General features: G+C 41.4%; 1 protein-coding gene across 1 annotated transcript in view; it reads left to right on the top strand.

The window, feature by feature from the left end:
* Positions 1-14,689, top strand: part of lck (LCK proto-oncogene, Src family tyrosine kinase) — a 100,730-nt gene that overhangs the window by 84,426 nt on the left and 1,615 nt on the right. Inside the window, exons 11-12 of the mRNA XM_039739969.1 lie at positions 3,777-3,930; positions 14,352-14,483. Of these exons, the coding sequence (XP_039595903.1) occupies positions 3,777-3,930; positions 14,352-14,483 (286 nt within the window). The remainder of the gene's footprint in view (positions 1-3,776; positions 3,931-14,351; positions 14,484-14,689) is intronic.

The following is a 14,689-nucleotide window of genomic DNA, read 5'->3' as shown; positions in this document are numbered from 1 at the left end:
TCTAAAAATAACCTCTGACAGGTGTTCCTACAATGACCTACTTCTTAATCAGGTGGAGTTCTCTTCATGAAGTTGCTTAAAACCATAAAGTAGTTTTTTCACGTCATTAATATGGAAAACCAACTTGTCAAATTTTACAATTGGTATTTAGGAAATTCCGCTTCAACTTCTGCTTGTAGAACTTAGATATCAGTAATAGCGTTGTTTAAGAGAAAGTAGGGAAGTCCTACTACTTAAGTGATATTTTAACTCCAGTTGGAAGAGAGCAATTGCATTGATAGCATGGGTGTCCTCCATTCTGACTTCTGCAAGAGCCTATCTGTCATTGAAGAGTAAAATTAATGAAAGCTGTGTGAGAAGTAGTATGCTCTATGAGAGCGAGATCTGGCAGATGGATGTGGGGAGCACCGTGATAGGAAGTGATAGGAAAGTGAATTCTGAGTAAAGAGAGAGGCTTGATGTGGAGGTGATAGGTGTTCTGCTTAGGAGAACAAGTCTAAGGTTGCTTGGGCATGTGGAGTAAAAGGCAGCGAATGGTTGGATGAAGAGGTACACCAAGTGGGAGATGGAGGAAATGAATCTCACAGGCAGGGCAGTAAAGGCATGCTTGTAGGTTATTTCAGATTACATGAATTAGGTTTTATTGGGTGTGAAATAAATAATAAGAATACAGAGGATGTGCAGAGCTGTAGTAACAGGTGGATAAAACTGATGAGCAACAGCATGTAGTTATGGAAAAGAGCACTGGAAGATAGGTTAAGAAAGGAGGATATGATTAGTGAGCAGCAGTGTGGTTTCATGCCAAGGTAGAGCACCAGATGTGATGTTTGCTCTGAGGGTGTTGATGGAGAAGTATAGAGAAGGCCAGAAGGAGTTGCATTGAGTCTTTATGGACCTGGAGAAAGCATATTACAGGGTGTCTCGAGAGGAGTTGTGGAATTTTATGAGTAAGTCGGGAGTGGCAGACAAGTATGTAAGAGTTGTACAGGACATGTACAAGGGAAGTGTGACAGTGGTGAGGTCTGCGGTAGAAATGACGGATACATTCAATGTGGAGGTGGGATTACATGAGAGATCGGCTGTGATGTTTGCTGATGACATTGTGATCTGCAGTAGGGAGCAGGTTGAGAAGACGCTGGAGAGGTGGAGATATGCTGTAGAGAGTAGAGGAATGAAGGTCAGTAGGAACAAGACAGAATACATGTGTGCAACTGACAGGGAAGTCAGTGGAATGGTGAGGATGCAAGGAGTAGAGCTGACAAAGATGAATGAGTTTAAATACTTGGAATCAACAGTACAGAGTAACAGGGATTGTGGAAGAGAGGTGAAAAAGAGAGTGCAGGCAGGGTGGAATGGTTGGAGAAGACGGTCAGGAGTGATTTCTGACAGATGGGTATCAGCAAGAGTGAAAGGGAAGGTCTACAGGACGGTACTGAGACCAGCTATGTTATATGGGTTGAAGACGGTGGCACTGACCAAAAAGCAGAAGACAGAGCTATAGGTGGAAGAGTTAAAGATGTTAAGATTTGCATTGGGTGTGACAAGAATGGACAAGATTAGAGATGAGTACATTAGAGGGTCTGCTCAGGTTGGACGGTTTGGAGACAAAGTCAGAAAGGCGAGATTGCATTGGTTTGGACATGTGCAGAGGAGAGATGCTGGGTTTATTGGGAAAAGGATGCTAAGAATAGTGCTGCCAGGCAAAAGAAAAAGATGAAGGCCTAAGAGATGTAGTGAGAAAGGACATGCAGGTGATGTGTATAACAGAGCAAGATGCAGAGGACAGGAAGATATGGAAACGGATAAAACTATGTGGCAAACCCTAATGGAAGCAGCTGAAAGAAGAAGAAGAAATAAATAAGACCGCTCCCTGAAACCTTGTTCACACTTCAGGATTTACCTGTGTTCTTTTCTGCCGCTCCATAACACATCTAATCTAAGGCATACCAGTCAAAACAGGTCTGTTTATGCCTTTGTTCACGTTATTATGAAAATATGTAGTGTGTTTTTTAAAATTGGGACATGCTGTTTATGTTCCACACGAACAGTAAAATTCTTTACTACTGTATTCAGAATGGCACTTGCACCTTCCCACATTACCTAGCAACCACACTTTCCTGTTTCTTGATTCCTGCAGATGATCTTGATAGTATGCATGTCCCATGTGCTGTAGAGCGTCAAGTTTCTTTTCCGTTTCCAAGGCATTTTTAGGATTGAGATCAGCAAGATGATACCACCAGGTACATGGCCAACGACTCAACAAAATTTCTACACATGACAGCAAATGGGTGATTTTTTTTCCGATATTGATGTTTAATTATTGCTAAATGACAGGCAAACGCAAAGGCCATTAATACATTTGAACACCTACAGACAGGAACAGATTTGGCCAAAAGTGAAATACCATATTTTTTGCCAGTTTTTATGGAAAACAAAACACTGAGTTTTGCTGGGAATTCAAGGCCATGTAAAACATTTTGCTTATCACTAGTCATTAGATTTTGACAGTCCTACCAACATGTGCCTTGTGAACCTAACACAAGCTGGCAGAAGACCAGAAACAAACACGAGAGATTTGGGGAACAATATCTAGACTCACGTTGGAGCTTCTGCAAATTCACTGTAGTAATCAGAAAACGTTGTTGAAGACAGGGTGGCATGTTGTCATTGTGCTCTTCATTAGGATAAGCTTTCCCATTAAGGGACATTAAATTACCTGCTGTTATGGACTTACACATCTTTGGTCCCTAATCACACCTCAGATAAGTTTTAGTTCAGAAGAGAGCTGCAGGGTGAGGAGTTAGACCAAGAAGAGTCGTAGTTTCTCAGTAACTGGCACCATAAAGCTGAATCTTCCAGGCCTGGAAATGATTGGCTATGGCAACTTGCCTCAGTATAAAGCCTCTTGTAGATGTTTTCCTAGTAAGATTTGTTTAGTTAGATCGGAATGTGCTCTGGTGCCAGTAGCCATTTAAGATTATTTAGGGAATTAAATGTTTCAAATATCCAGAGACTACAGGGAAACGGAATTGCCAGTAATCTTAGACTCTCCCTGCAGGTAACCAAAGAAAGGTGTGTAAATGGCTGCTTCCTGCTAAGGTATTTGAACTTGAAGTATGAGGAAAAGTGGCTATTAGAGCAGAGTAAGAGGTCACAAGAGAGCCAGACTGTCTAGAACACCTAAAGCTGAGGCAGTGCGATTGGTGCTGTGATTTGTCATCCTTGTGTAATTCCTTTTTGTACCTCCAGTAAAAAATGTAGGATTTGGGTGGTAACTGTTGGTTCACCTATGCAAAATGCGAAGTCCAAATATTTATTTTTCTACTTTGACCAAAACTCAGAGAAGGAATAATTATGAACACTTTTACTGTACATTTCACTTCTTTTGTTTTTGATTTTGTTTTACTAGTTTAGACTGTTATCGTATGTTTGGCTGATGCAAATATCCATGATCACTTATGAATCACAATATTCCAAAAAGGGTTTCAAGTATTATTTTATAGTTAGAATACAAGCCGGTGAAAGTGACCTGCTCAGGGTCACATATTGAGGAGGAGGTAGAAATCAAATTCATGGTTTAAATGTCAGGGCGTTAGCCATTACACTGCTTAGCAAGGACATTAGCACTGAGTGTTAAATAACACTTTTACTAACTTCAGTCATGTATTGTTAAAAAACCAGTGTACGAAGAGTTTCCAAGATATACTCTTCTTGTGTCTAAGCAAGTAGCATTCTGGAGGAAGTCACTGACTCCAATGTCCTTGTTGTCTTTCCAGATTGCAGAAGGAATGGCATTTATCGAGGCAAAAAACTACATTCATAGAGACTTGAGGGCTGCCAACATTCTAGTCTCTGAAGACTTAATCTGCAAAATAGCTGACTTTGGGCTGGCCCGACTAATTGAAGACAATGAATACACGGCGAGAGAAGGTATGTTAAAAGTGTTCTTACTGTGTCTGTGCAGGTTTTCACTCCCAAAAATGTGCAATTTAGGTTACCTTTGAATTCAAAATAAACTCCATTTTTGCTCTGTTCTTATGCACAGTGGAACATATAATGATGATGTCTGGGTCATTTATTTTTATATAACACAATTCACGGATGGCACAGTAGTGCTACAGATATTGTTCTTATGAAGTCTGAATATTATCCCTATGTCTGTATGGATTTCCCTCGACTTGCTCACGTTTTCCTTTCAAATCCCAAAAAATATACTGATTAGTTTAATTGGTAATTCCACAGATATATGTGAGTGGGTTCTGCAATAGACTAGCGCCTTGTCCACAGCTGTTTCCTGCTGTAAGGTCAGTGATGCTGGCATATATGGCACCTGGTCACTTAACTGGATGAAGCAGGTTTGAGAATTGAATGCATTGTTACAATACATTTGTTCTGCACTTACATACAGTCAGGTCCATAAGTATTTGGGCAGTGACACAAGTTTCATAATTTTAGCACTATACACTACCACAATGTATTTGAAATAGAGAGATAATTATTTGATTGAAGTGTAGGTTTTCAGCATTAATTCAAAGGGTATAATAGAAATATTGTATGGGCCATTTAGGAATGATACTCACTTTTATGCATTTTCAGGGTCTCTAAAATATTTGGACAATTGTCTGACAAGCTGTTCCATAGCCAGGTGGGAGTTGGTCCCTCATTATTTCATCTTTCATTAACTATTAAGCAGGTAGAGGGTCTGGAATTGATTCCAAGAGTGGAATTTTTATTTGGAAGCTGTTGCTGTCAACTCTGAGGTCCAAAGAGCTGACCATACAAGTAAACATATAGGACATCATTAGTCAGATAAAGTAAAATAAACCATTTAGAGAGCGAGCAGAAACACCAGAAGTGATCAGATCAACCATTTGGTACATTCTGAAAGAGATGGCACGTACTGGTGAGCTCAACAATACCAGAAGGTCTAAACAACCATGGACGACAACTGTGCCAGATGATCACAGAATTCTTTCCTTGGTGAAGAAAAAACAATTCATGACATTTAACCAAACCAAGAACACAATCCAGGAGGTTGACCTATCATTGTCAAAGTGTACAATCAAGAGAAGACTTCTTGAAGGTAAAGGCAGAGGGTTTACCCCAAGCTGCAAACCGCTGGTAATCCTGAAGCATAGAAAGTATAAATTAGATTTTTCCAGAAAATATTTTTAAAAAGTTCAGTTTTGGAACAGTTTTCTTTGAACAAATGAAAGAAAGATGAATGTGTACTATAATGATGGATAGAGAAAAGCATAGAGAAGAAAAGGAACAACTCCAATTAATATCACATCATCTGTGAAACATGGTGGAGGCAGTGTAATGGTATGGACATGCATGTCTGCCAATGGAAGTAAGTCATTGGTGTTTATTGATGATATGACTGCTGGCAGTAGTAGCAGGATGAAGCGTAAAGGGTTATACTATCTGCCAAGATCCAGACAAATGTTGCAAAACTGATAGGACGACGCTTCACAGTACAGATGGACAATGAGCCAAAACATACTGCGAAAGCAAACCAAGTGCTTTTCAAGGTATTGAAGTGGAATATTCTTCAAAAACAAAGTCAATCGACTGTCCTCAACCCAATTGGACATCCACTTCACTTACTAAAGACAAAACTGAAGGCAAAAAGTCCAACAAACAAGCAGCACATTAAGACAGCTGCAGTAAAGGCCTGGCAAAGCATCACTAGGATGGATGCCCAGCACTTGGAGATGGCCATGGGTTCCAGATTTAAGGCTTTCATTGAATGTAAAGGTTTCTCAACCAAGTATATAAAATAATTATTATATTTATGATTATGCTAGTTTGCCCAGATACTTTTGAGTTCTTGAAAATGTGTTTGAACATTATAAAAATGGCTGTCTTTTCTAAATGGCTCATACACTATTTTTGTTAAATGACCTAAATTAAAACTGCAAGTCTACACTTCAATCACATCTTGATTGCTTCATTTCAAATCCATTGTGGTGGTGCACACAGCCAAAATTATGAAAATTGTATTACTGACCTAACTGTGTCGCTCATAGTTAAGCTGATGTCACATTGCGTGACTGCCTGATGAAGACGGTGCTGTGCGAAGAGTTAACAGGCATTTCATCTTTTTGACTTTTTTCTGTTCCTTTGTGGTATGTAAAGTATGAGACATCATACAGACAAGCTTCCCTTCTGTTTTTGTGGTCCAAAACATTGGCATTCTTTATTTCTCATCACCGCTTTATATGTATTGTACTGGAACATCCTGCTGGCTGCCTCCGACTCATTAAGATTATGTAAGTGAAGGCAATGACTGAAAACTGCTGGAAAAGTTGTCTTATGTGACATGGCCTGTATCTAAACATTTGGAGGCATGCTTTGGAACCTTTTCAATGCAATCTTTTCTGATGAAAGTGATAATAAATATTAACTAAAGCTGAACTTATAAAACAGAATCGGTCCAGCTGAACATTTTGAATTTTCATTTGCAATCCTAATAGATGTCGGGCCCAGATTTATTCAACCCTTTAAAACAGCTGTTTATTTGGATTGTTCCTCAACTGAGGTGTAGCCAGGGGTAAAGAATAAGCAATTTTTATATATAATATGCCACCGTGGCTGTTTGTTTGTCTGTCCAGGATTTTAAATCACCTGTAGCTCGCAAACCGTTTGACCTATTGACCTGAAATTTGATACATATATACTATGTGACGTCTACTTTCGCTTTTTGGGGAGATCTCCAAGGTTATTCCTCTTTTTATTTTATTGTAGAATCAACTCTAGGCAGCGACTAGCAGGGTGGCCGTGCGGTGCATGCGTATGGGCGCCATTGTTATTCCCTACCACTTTCGCCATCACTTCCCTTACCTCTTCATATCTTAAATCATTCTTAAGTCTTCAATTTGCCTCAAGTGCCGGTGAAAAAAATGAGAAAAATGTACTAAGCTCTAATTGCAATATAAACACTGATATAATCAATTTTAACGCAAAAAGTTGCCGACAAAAGAAGAGAAGAAGCGGGCCATTAGGGTGGAGAAAAGAAGAACTGCTCAGGAAGCAGCAAGTGCTTCAACCTCTGAACAAATGAATGGTAAACGTACAAAGAGTACGAAAACTGTGAACGCTCAAGTCAATTGTATTCACTGCACGTTTTCGTGCAGTGTGCCATTACTGGTTATAAATACTCAGCATATGATATGAAGGCTAATTTCTTTAAATGGATATTTTCTTAATGTATGTTTGCATTTAAACATGCAAACATGTTCAGTGTGTAAGTTTTATCTTACTTACACTTGAAATAAAAGCACAGGATATTTTAACTTTGACAACATTCAGCCATACAAGTTAAAAAATATGGAGTTAATAAGAGGCAAAGATTTTACACCTAAAAAGCTAATTTTGAATTTTGATATGAGCTAAAGTTTAAGAGCATGTGTCAGTACTGGGTTTTGGCTTTGCCTTTTCTCACTCCTGCTTTCCCTCCGCTTCTTTTATTAATTATCTTGTACTTGCTTTGGGATACCTTTGCAGGTACCTTTTAATTTTATTCATGCTCTTGAACATTAATTTATTTTTTGGCTCTGTTTTTTTTTAACTTTACTGGATTAAAATAAATATTTTTCATTTTTACAACATATCTGTACTTGACTTTATTATTGGTTAATGATTATGGGGGTCTGCACCACAACCTGTTTTTCATGATGGACCAAAGTGCATCTGACAGTGGCAGGCACACACTTGCAGTGGCCCATTGAGGTTGAGCTATTGAGAAAATCTCAAATCTTGGGACTTCTAAGACTTTCTAAGTTAGGAGGCAGATCTAGATGAGCAAGTGTCCAAAAGGAAGCTATGTAAGAAATAATCATTTTATTTTTTAAGTCCACAAAAATAATACAAAACATGACTCCAGTAGACTTTTCCAGGGAGGCTGAGGAGTGTGATCCCTCTGTAGTTAGAACACACCCTCCGGTCCCCCTTTTTAAAGAGGGGGACCACCACCCCAGTCTGCTAATCCAGAGGCACTGTCCCCGATGTCCATGCGATGTTGCAGAGACATGACAACCAAGACAGTCCTACAACATCCAGAGCCTTGAGGAACTCCAGGCGTATCTTATCCACCCCCGGGGTCCTGCCACCAAGGAGTTTTTTTAACCATCTTGTTGACCTCAGCCCCAGAGATGGGGGAGCCCACCTCAGAGTCCTCAGGCTCTGCTTCCTCATTGGAAGGCATGTTAGTGGGATTGAGGAGGTCTTCGAAGTACTCCCCCCACCGACCCACAACGTCCCGAGTCGAGGTCAGCAGCGCACCATCCCCACCATATACGGTGCTGACACTGCACTGCTTCCCCCTCCTGAGACGCCGGACGGTGGACCACAATCTCCTCAAAGCCGTCCGAAAGTCATTCTCCATGGCCTCCCCAAACTCCTCCCATGCTCGAGTTTTTGCCTCAGCAACCACCGAAGCCGCATTCCCCTTGGCCTGTCGGTACCTATTAGCTGCCTCCAGAGTCCCATAGGACAAAAGGGTCCTATAGGACTCCTTCTTCAGCTTGACAGCATCCTTCACCGCCGGTGTCCACCAACAGGTCCGGGGATTGCCGCCATGACAGGCAACGACCACCTTACAGTCAGAGCTCTGGTCAGCCGCCTCAACAATAGAGGCACAGAACATGGCCCATTCGGACTCAATGTTCAACGTGGTTGAAATTCTGCCAGAGGTGGGAGTTGAAACTACTTCTGACAGGGGACCCTGCCAGAAGCTCCCAGCAGACCCTCACAACACGTTTGGGTGTACCCAGCCTAACCGGCATCCTCCTCCGTCATTGCCCACGTGAGTACTGAAGTCTCCCGGCAGTACGAGAGAGTCCCCAGAAGGTATGCCCTCTAGCACCCCCTCCAGGGACTCCAAAAAAGGTGGGTACTCCAAACTGCTGGTCGGCGCATTTGCACAAACAACAGTCAGGACCCATCCCCCCACCTGAAGGCATTTCCAGTGAACCCATTTCCAGTGAGAGTTGGACTCCACCAGGGCTGCCCTTTTGTCACCAATTCTGTTCATAACTTTTATGGACAGAATTCCTAGGTGCAGCCAGGGTGTTGAGGGGGTCCAGTTTGGTGGACTCAGGATTGGGTAACTGCTTTTTGCAGATGATGTTGTCCTGTTTGCTTCATCAGGCCGTGATCTTCAGCTCTCTCTGAATCAGTTCACAGCTGAGTATGAAGCAGATGGGATGGGAATCAGCACCGCCAAATCCGAGACCATGGTCCTCAGCCAGAAAAGGGTGGAGTGCCCTCTCAGGGTTGGGGGAGAGATCCTGCCCCTAGTGGAGGAGTTTAAGTATCTCGGGGTCTTGTTCACAAGTGAGGGAAGAATGGAGCGTGAGATCGACAGGCGGATCGGTGCGGCACCCGCAGTGATGCTGGCTCTGCATCGGTCTGTCGTGGTGAAAAAGGAGCTGAGCCATAAGGCAAAGCTCTCAATTTACCAGTCGATCTACATTCCTACCCTCACCTATGGTCATGAGCTATGGGCAGTGACCGAAAGAACGAGATCGCGAATACAACCGGCTGAAATGAGTTTCCTCCGCAGGGTGTCTGGGCTTTCCCTTAAAGATAGGGTGAGAAGCTCCTCCGCATTGAGAGAAGTCAGATGAGGTGGCTCGGGCATCTGATCAGGATGCCTCCTGGACGCCTCCCTGGTGAGGTGTTCCGGGCACGTCCAACCGTGAGGAGGCTCCAGGGAAGACCCAGGACACACTGGAGGGTCTATGTCTCTCAGCTGGCCTGGGAACGACTTGGGATTCTCCCGGAAGAGCTAGAAGAAGTCAAGCTCAAGCTCAAGCTGCTACCCCTGTGACCCGACCTCGGATAAGCGGAAGAGGATGGATGGATGGATGGATGACTCCAGTACCTTTTGTTGTGATTTACTGTTACTATTTTATGTTTGGTTTTTCAATTATTTTTATTTTTTCTTGATAGCCTAAGGTTTAAAAACATGCCAAATTAATTTCTGTTTTTGGTTTTAATTTGGCATGGTTTTCATAATTTTGTTTCTCGTGTCTTCTGACATTTTGGGTCTCTGTGAAGCCTACTGTTACTAACAACGCTCCTAGCTGCTGACACTTGACCTCCAGAAATGTTGACCCACATTTCCTGTATATGTTGATCCAGTTTTCAGAATTTGACCTCTTTGAAGACAACTATATTAAATCTTTGAAGTGGATCCAGTTCACTCTCTGGACAAATTAAATGTGTGCCTAATGGGATTATTGCTGGCTAAAATGTGGTTGTATACATTCTAGGCTGGTATGCTTGCTTTCTTTTTGGTGGGTTATATGGGGTGTCATTGAGTACATACAATAAATCTAATTCAGATATTACAGCACAATTGCCAGCTTATTTAGATTGGGCCACCCCAGTAAGTTCAACCCAAGAGCAGAACACAAGATGTTGAAAGAAGTCTCTCTGAACTTCAGAATTTCACCTTGGGACCAACAAGTAGATGTTACCACTGTTGATGCCAAAGTGTGTGAATCTACCCTCAGAAAGAGGATGCACAATTTAACTCTACATGGGAGGATGTTCCAGGAGGAAAACTTTCCTGTCCATAAAGAACATCAGGGCAGGACTAAAGTTTGCCCATGAACACCTAGGCAAAGACTGAGAATTCTGGACAGGGGAGGCAAAGGTAAAGTTACTTAGCCACAAAAACAGCATTTGACCAGAATACCAAGATACCAACTGTAAAGCATTGGGCTGGAAATGTTACAGTTTTAGGCCGCTTTGCTGCATCTTCATTGTACCAGGGGGTGCTTGGGCATTATGTGAGACCATCTGTCAGAAGACCAAAGCACAATGAAAATAGACTTCATTACATACCAATGACACTAAACACCTCCAAAAACAAATGGTTGAAAGAAAGAAATAAAGGCTTCAGGAATGACCAAGTTAAAGCCTGGTTCTGAATCGCATTGAGATGCAGGGGTTGGATTTGAAATGGGCTGTGCACACAAGCCACCCCTTAAACATCTTACAATTGAAAGCACTCTGCACAGAGGAATGGGAAAAACTTTCTTCCAGTCGATATCAGGGGCTGGTAGACAGTTATAATAAATACATACTTGAGGTTATTTTTGCCAAAGGGGACAATACTAGCTATTAGTCAAGGGTGCGCTTCCTTTCTCCATAGACAGAAGTGGCATAGCTGTTCATTTATCTTAGATAAAGATCAAATCTTGAAATGTCCACAAAAAGACTTTTTCACATGGTTGTAAATAAAAACTTTTTAGGCTGAGATGCGGGCTATATGCCAGAACACCAAGTGTTAGACCTCCCTATTTTTTAATAATCTCACACTCTAGCGCCAAACACTTGGCAGCGGTAACCAGCAGTAAAGTCCAATCTCCACCAACAGGTTCTTCATTTGGGCTGAAGGCCTGCCATGGCAAAAGATGATCCTACTTTCTTCACAAGAAAAAAAAATAAAAATCAAAGGCTAACTGGCTAGTACAGTAGAGTCTGCACAGACATTAGTTACGTAGTTGAAGAAGCACAACACGAAACCAAGTGCAAACAATTAATGGTGGTGAAGTAGACACAAGGTGGCAGCCATCTCTACTTCTATGTGATTATTAACTGTTTCAGGCTGTGGAACCTTCTGCCAAAGTCAAAGATACAGAGGACAACATTAACATTAATTCTGTAGTGTAATTCCTCATGACAACAACCACATTATATTTTACTACATATATTTCTGTACATTTCAAAGCTAAGATTTCAGACAATTACCCATAATTCCCACTCAGTCAGGACTCCGTGTATCAGCAAGCAGCCCTGGCAGCACTAATGGTTTGTGTCGCCAGGGATTGACTTTGGCAGAACTGGGGTGTCCAGGCTGACATCAAGATGAACTGAAAAGAGACACCTGAATAGTGATGGAGACTGAATGAACTATGGAGAGACTCAGTTTGAAGAAGAGCTGATAAAGAGAGGATCCAATCGATAAAAGAAAACAGCAATGGAGAAGGAAGCAGTGGAACTGAAGTGAACTTTGATATTTAATTTAAGAAAGTCTGAAATGGTTTCTCCATGTCAGTAGTTTTAGACCTCTTCAAGGACCTAACAGAGGGAAGTTCATTTAAGAGCACAGAAGATGAGCAATAGTCTGATTGTTATAGATAAATACTTTTTCATACTGTACATAACAAACAGCCATATACAGTACAAGTGATTTCAATGCCACGTTGCTTGGACACCATAACTGTCATCTTCTGGACAACTTGGCTAACGTCTGCAGACCACAACACTTTGAAAACCTCTGTTTTAAAGTTTGAGTATGTATGTTTCAAATTAAATGGTAAATTAAACCCGGCTTCTGGCGTGACGCTCCTTTCAGGTCAAAGAAATTGAGAAAGACTTAGAAGTCAGTCAAGGGATGCATTTCTTAAGGTTTTAAACCATTGTTCAGAATTCATTTCCTCTTTGGTTCTGAATACTAAAATCTGAAGACCAACTGCAGCCCCCCAGTAATGGGCGTTTGCAGTAACTGTGCAGATTTCACAAGTATCTAAGCAAGAGAGGCATGAAGAGCACAAACATGAAATTATTATTATAATGGAGGGTGATTTGAAACTTATGAAGGTTGAGGAAAGTTCCTGAAGCATAAATGCTTCAGTGTGTTTGTGTGTGTGTGTGTGTGTGTGTGTTTTGCGTGTGCATGCGGTGAACCTTAGTTTCAGTGACTGAAGGCTAAGAGATTTGCCCTCAGCTGAAAGATGCAGGTGGTTAAAAGGAGCCGGAAGCCTGAAGCAGAGCTGGGAAAGCGTTTGCAATCCTGTGACAAACCACAGCCTACCGCATTGTCTGCACACGCCGGTGGCTGCACACTTTCCAGCCAACTGACGCTTTTTCGTGCTGTAGCTGCTGTGCTGCTCTGGGGGACTTCTGCTTCTGCATATGACTGATGCACCTGCTAGCGCAGCCTGCAAGTACACTCTTGATAAGGACAATGGATGACTTAAGGGGTCGTTATGTGAAATATGTCAGCCTAGGCCAGTGTCTGTGTGCTCGGTCTTTGCCAGGATCAGATCTTGAAGGGGCTTGAGGAAGCAGTGACTTCTAATTAAAATAAGGGGTGACATCCTTTGTTCATTTTGCTGAGCTTGTGCTTTCTTCTCAGGGCTTCTTGTTTAAGTCAAACCAAAAAGCAAAAATGTGATCTATCTGAATGAATGTGATATCCTAAAGCAGTGTTTCATTATGATGATGGTGGCTGTCGTCTTTTGGCCATTCAAAGCAATTCATAAAGCTGTGCAGGGTGATTATGTGCTTCATGCTTGCCATACAGCGCCCCCTTGTGTACAAAGTGTTTCTAAGGAAAAATGCTGATGGGGCCAGTGTCTAAACAGTTAGTCTTCAGAATATTTGCATCTTTATGAAAAAGACAAAGTGTTTGTTGTATGTCTTTGTCACTTTTCATGAGTGTTAGAAGGAATAGAAGAAAAATAGAAGAGGTTAGAGAGAGACAAAATACTGTAAGTGTTCTGTTTTTTTTGTTGGTCTTAACATGTCTGCCTTGCAAGTAGAAATCATATGGCTTAAGGCTGCATTATATTAACACATTTTTAGTTCCATACAGGGTCACAGAGAGCTAAAACTAATCCTAGTAGGAACCAATTCATCATGGAGTGCACTCATGCATTTATTCACAGGGTCAGTTTGGGGTGATTCGCTAAGCCAGCCTGTACGTCTTTGAAATGCAGTTGGAAAAGCAGATAACCAAAAGGAAAAAAATAGACATGAGGAGAAAGTATAAACTCCATGCTGAAATTGACAGAGTCAGAATTAAATCCAGACAGACCACTAACCCGTGAGGCCGCAGAGCTTTAACCTTTAAAAATGAGTCACGACCCAACATATTTGATTTTGTAAAATACCTCCCATGCTCCTTAAAACATTGTCATCACTGGTAAAATTAAATACTTCTATTCATTTGTAACCTGATTTATTCATTGATAGGCTTAGAGGAGTGAGAGATCATCCCATTGGAATCGGGTGCAAAGCAAGAACCAAATCTGAACTGGGTGTCAGTTATTTGCAGCAAACTAATTATCCATCTTCTGTATCTGTTTCATAATGAGGTCTTAAATACAGTGCACATTCACAGTCAATCCCAGCAGGACTGGAAGAAGCACCAATCAAATGCAGCAAATTTTGGGAAATCATTTTGGAAATGAATTTTCTATCCTGGTCTCCCTAAAAAATATACTTGCCAGAGCCGAATTATGCTCTCACTGCATTGTTTTTGTGTACATTAAAGTCTGCACACATGAGTCTTGTCTATAAACAATAACTTTGCGATGTTTTTCTTTCAGGGGCTAAGTTTCCGATCAAATGGACGGCACCAGAGGCAATCAATTTTGGCACCTTCTCCATCAAGTCAGATGTCTGGTCATTTGGAATACTGCTGACTGAAATCGTTACCTATGGCCGAATACCATACCCAGGTATCTTTATCCATGACCCAGAGTAGCCGAAAGCAATTTCCTCATTAAAACGTCATTATTGAATGTGTCTAACAGTCACATAGATAGATAGATAGATAGATAGATAGATAGATAGATAGATAGATAGATAGATAGATAGATAGATAGATAGAGGGGGTGCAGTGGTAGTGCTGCTGCTTTGCAGTAAGGAGATTGTAAGTTTACTT

Source organism: Polypterus senegalus, chromosome 17 (genome assembly GCF_016835505.1).
Source record: "Polypterus senegalus isolate Bchr_013 chromosome 17, ASM1683550v1, whole genome shotgun sequence".
In the NCBI taxonomy this organism is placed as follows: Eukaryota; Metazoa; Chordata; class Cladistia; order Polypteriformes; family Polypteridae; genus Polypterus; species Polypterus senegalus.
The sequence above is the reverse complement of the archived record's forward strand: the minus strand, read 5'-3'. Positions and strand labels throughout refer to the sequence as shown.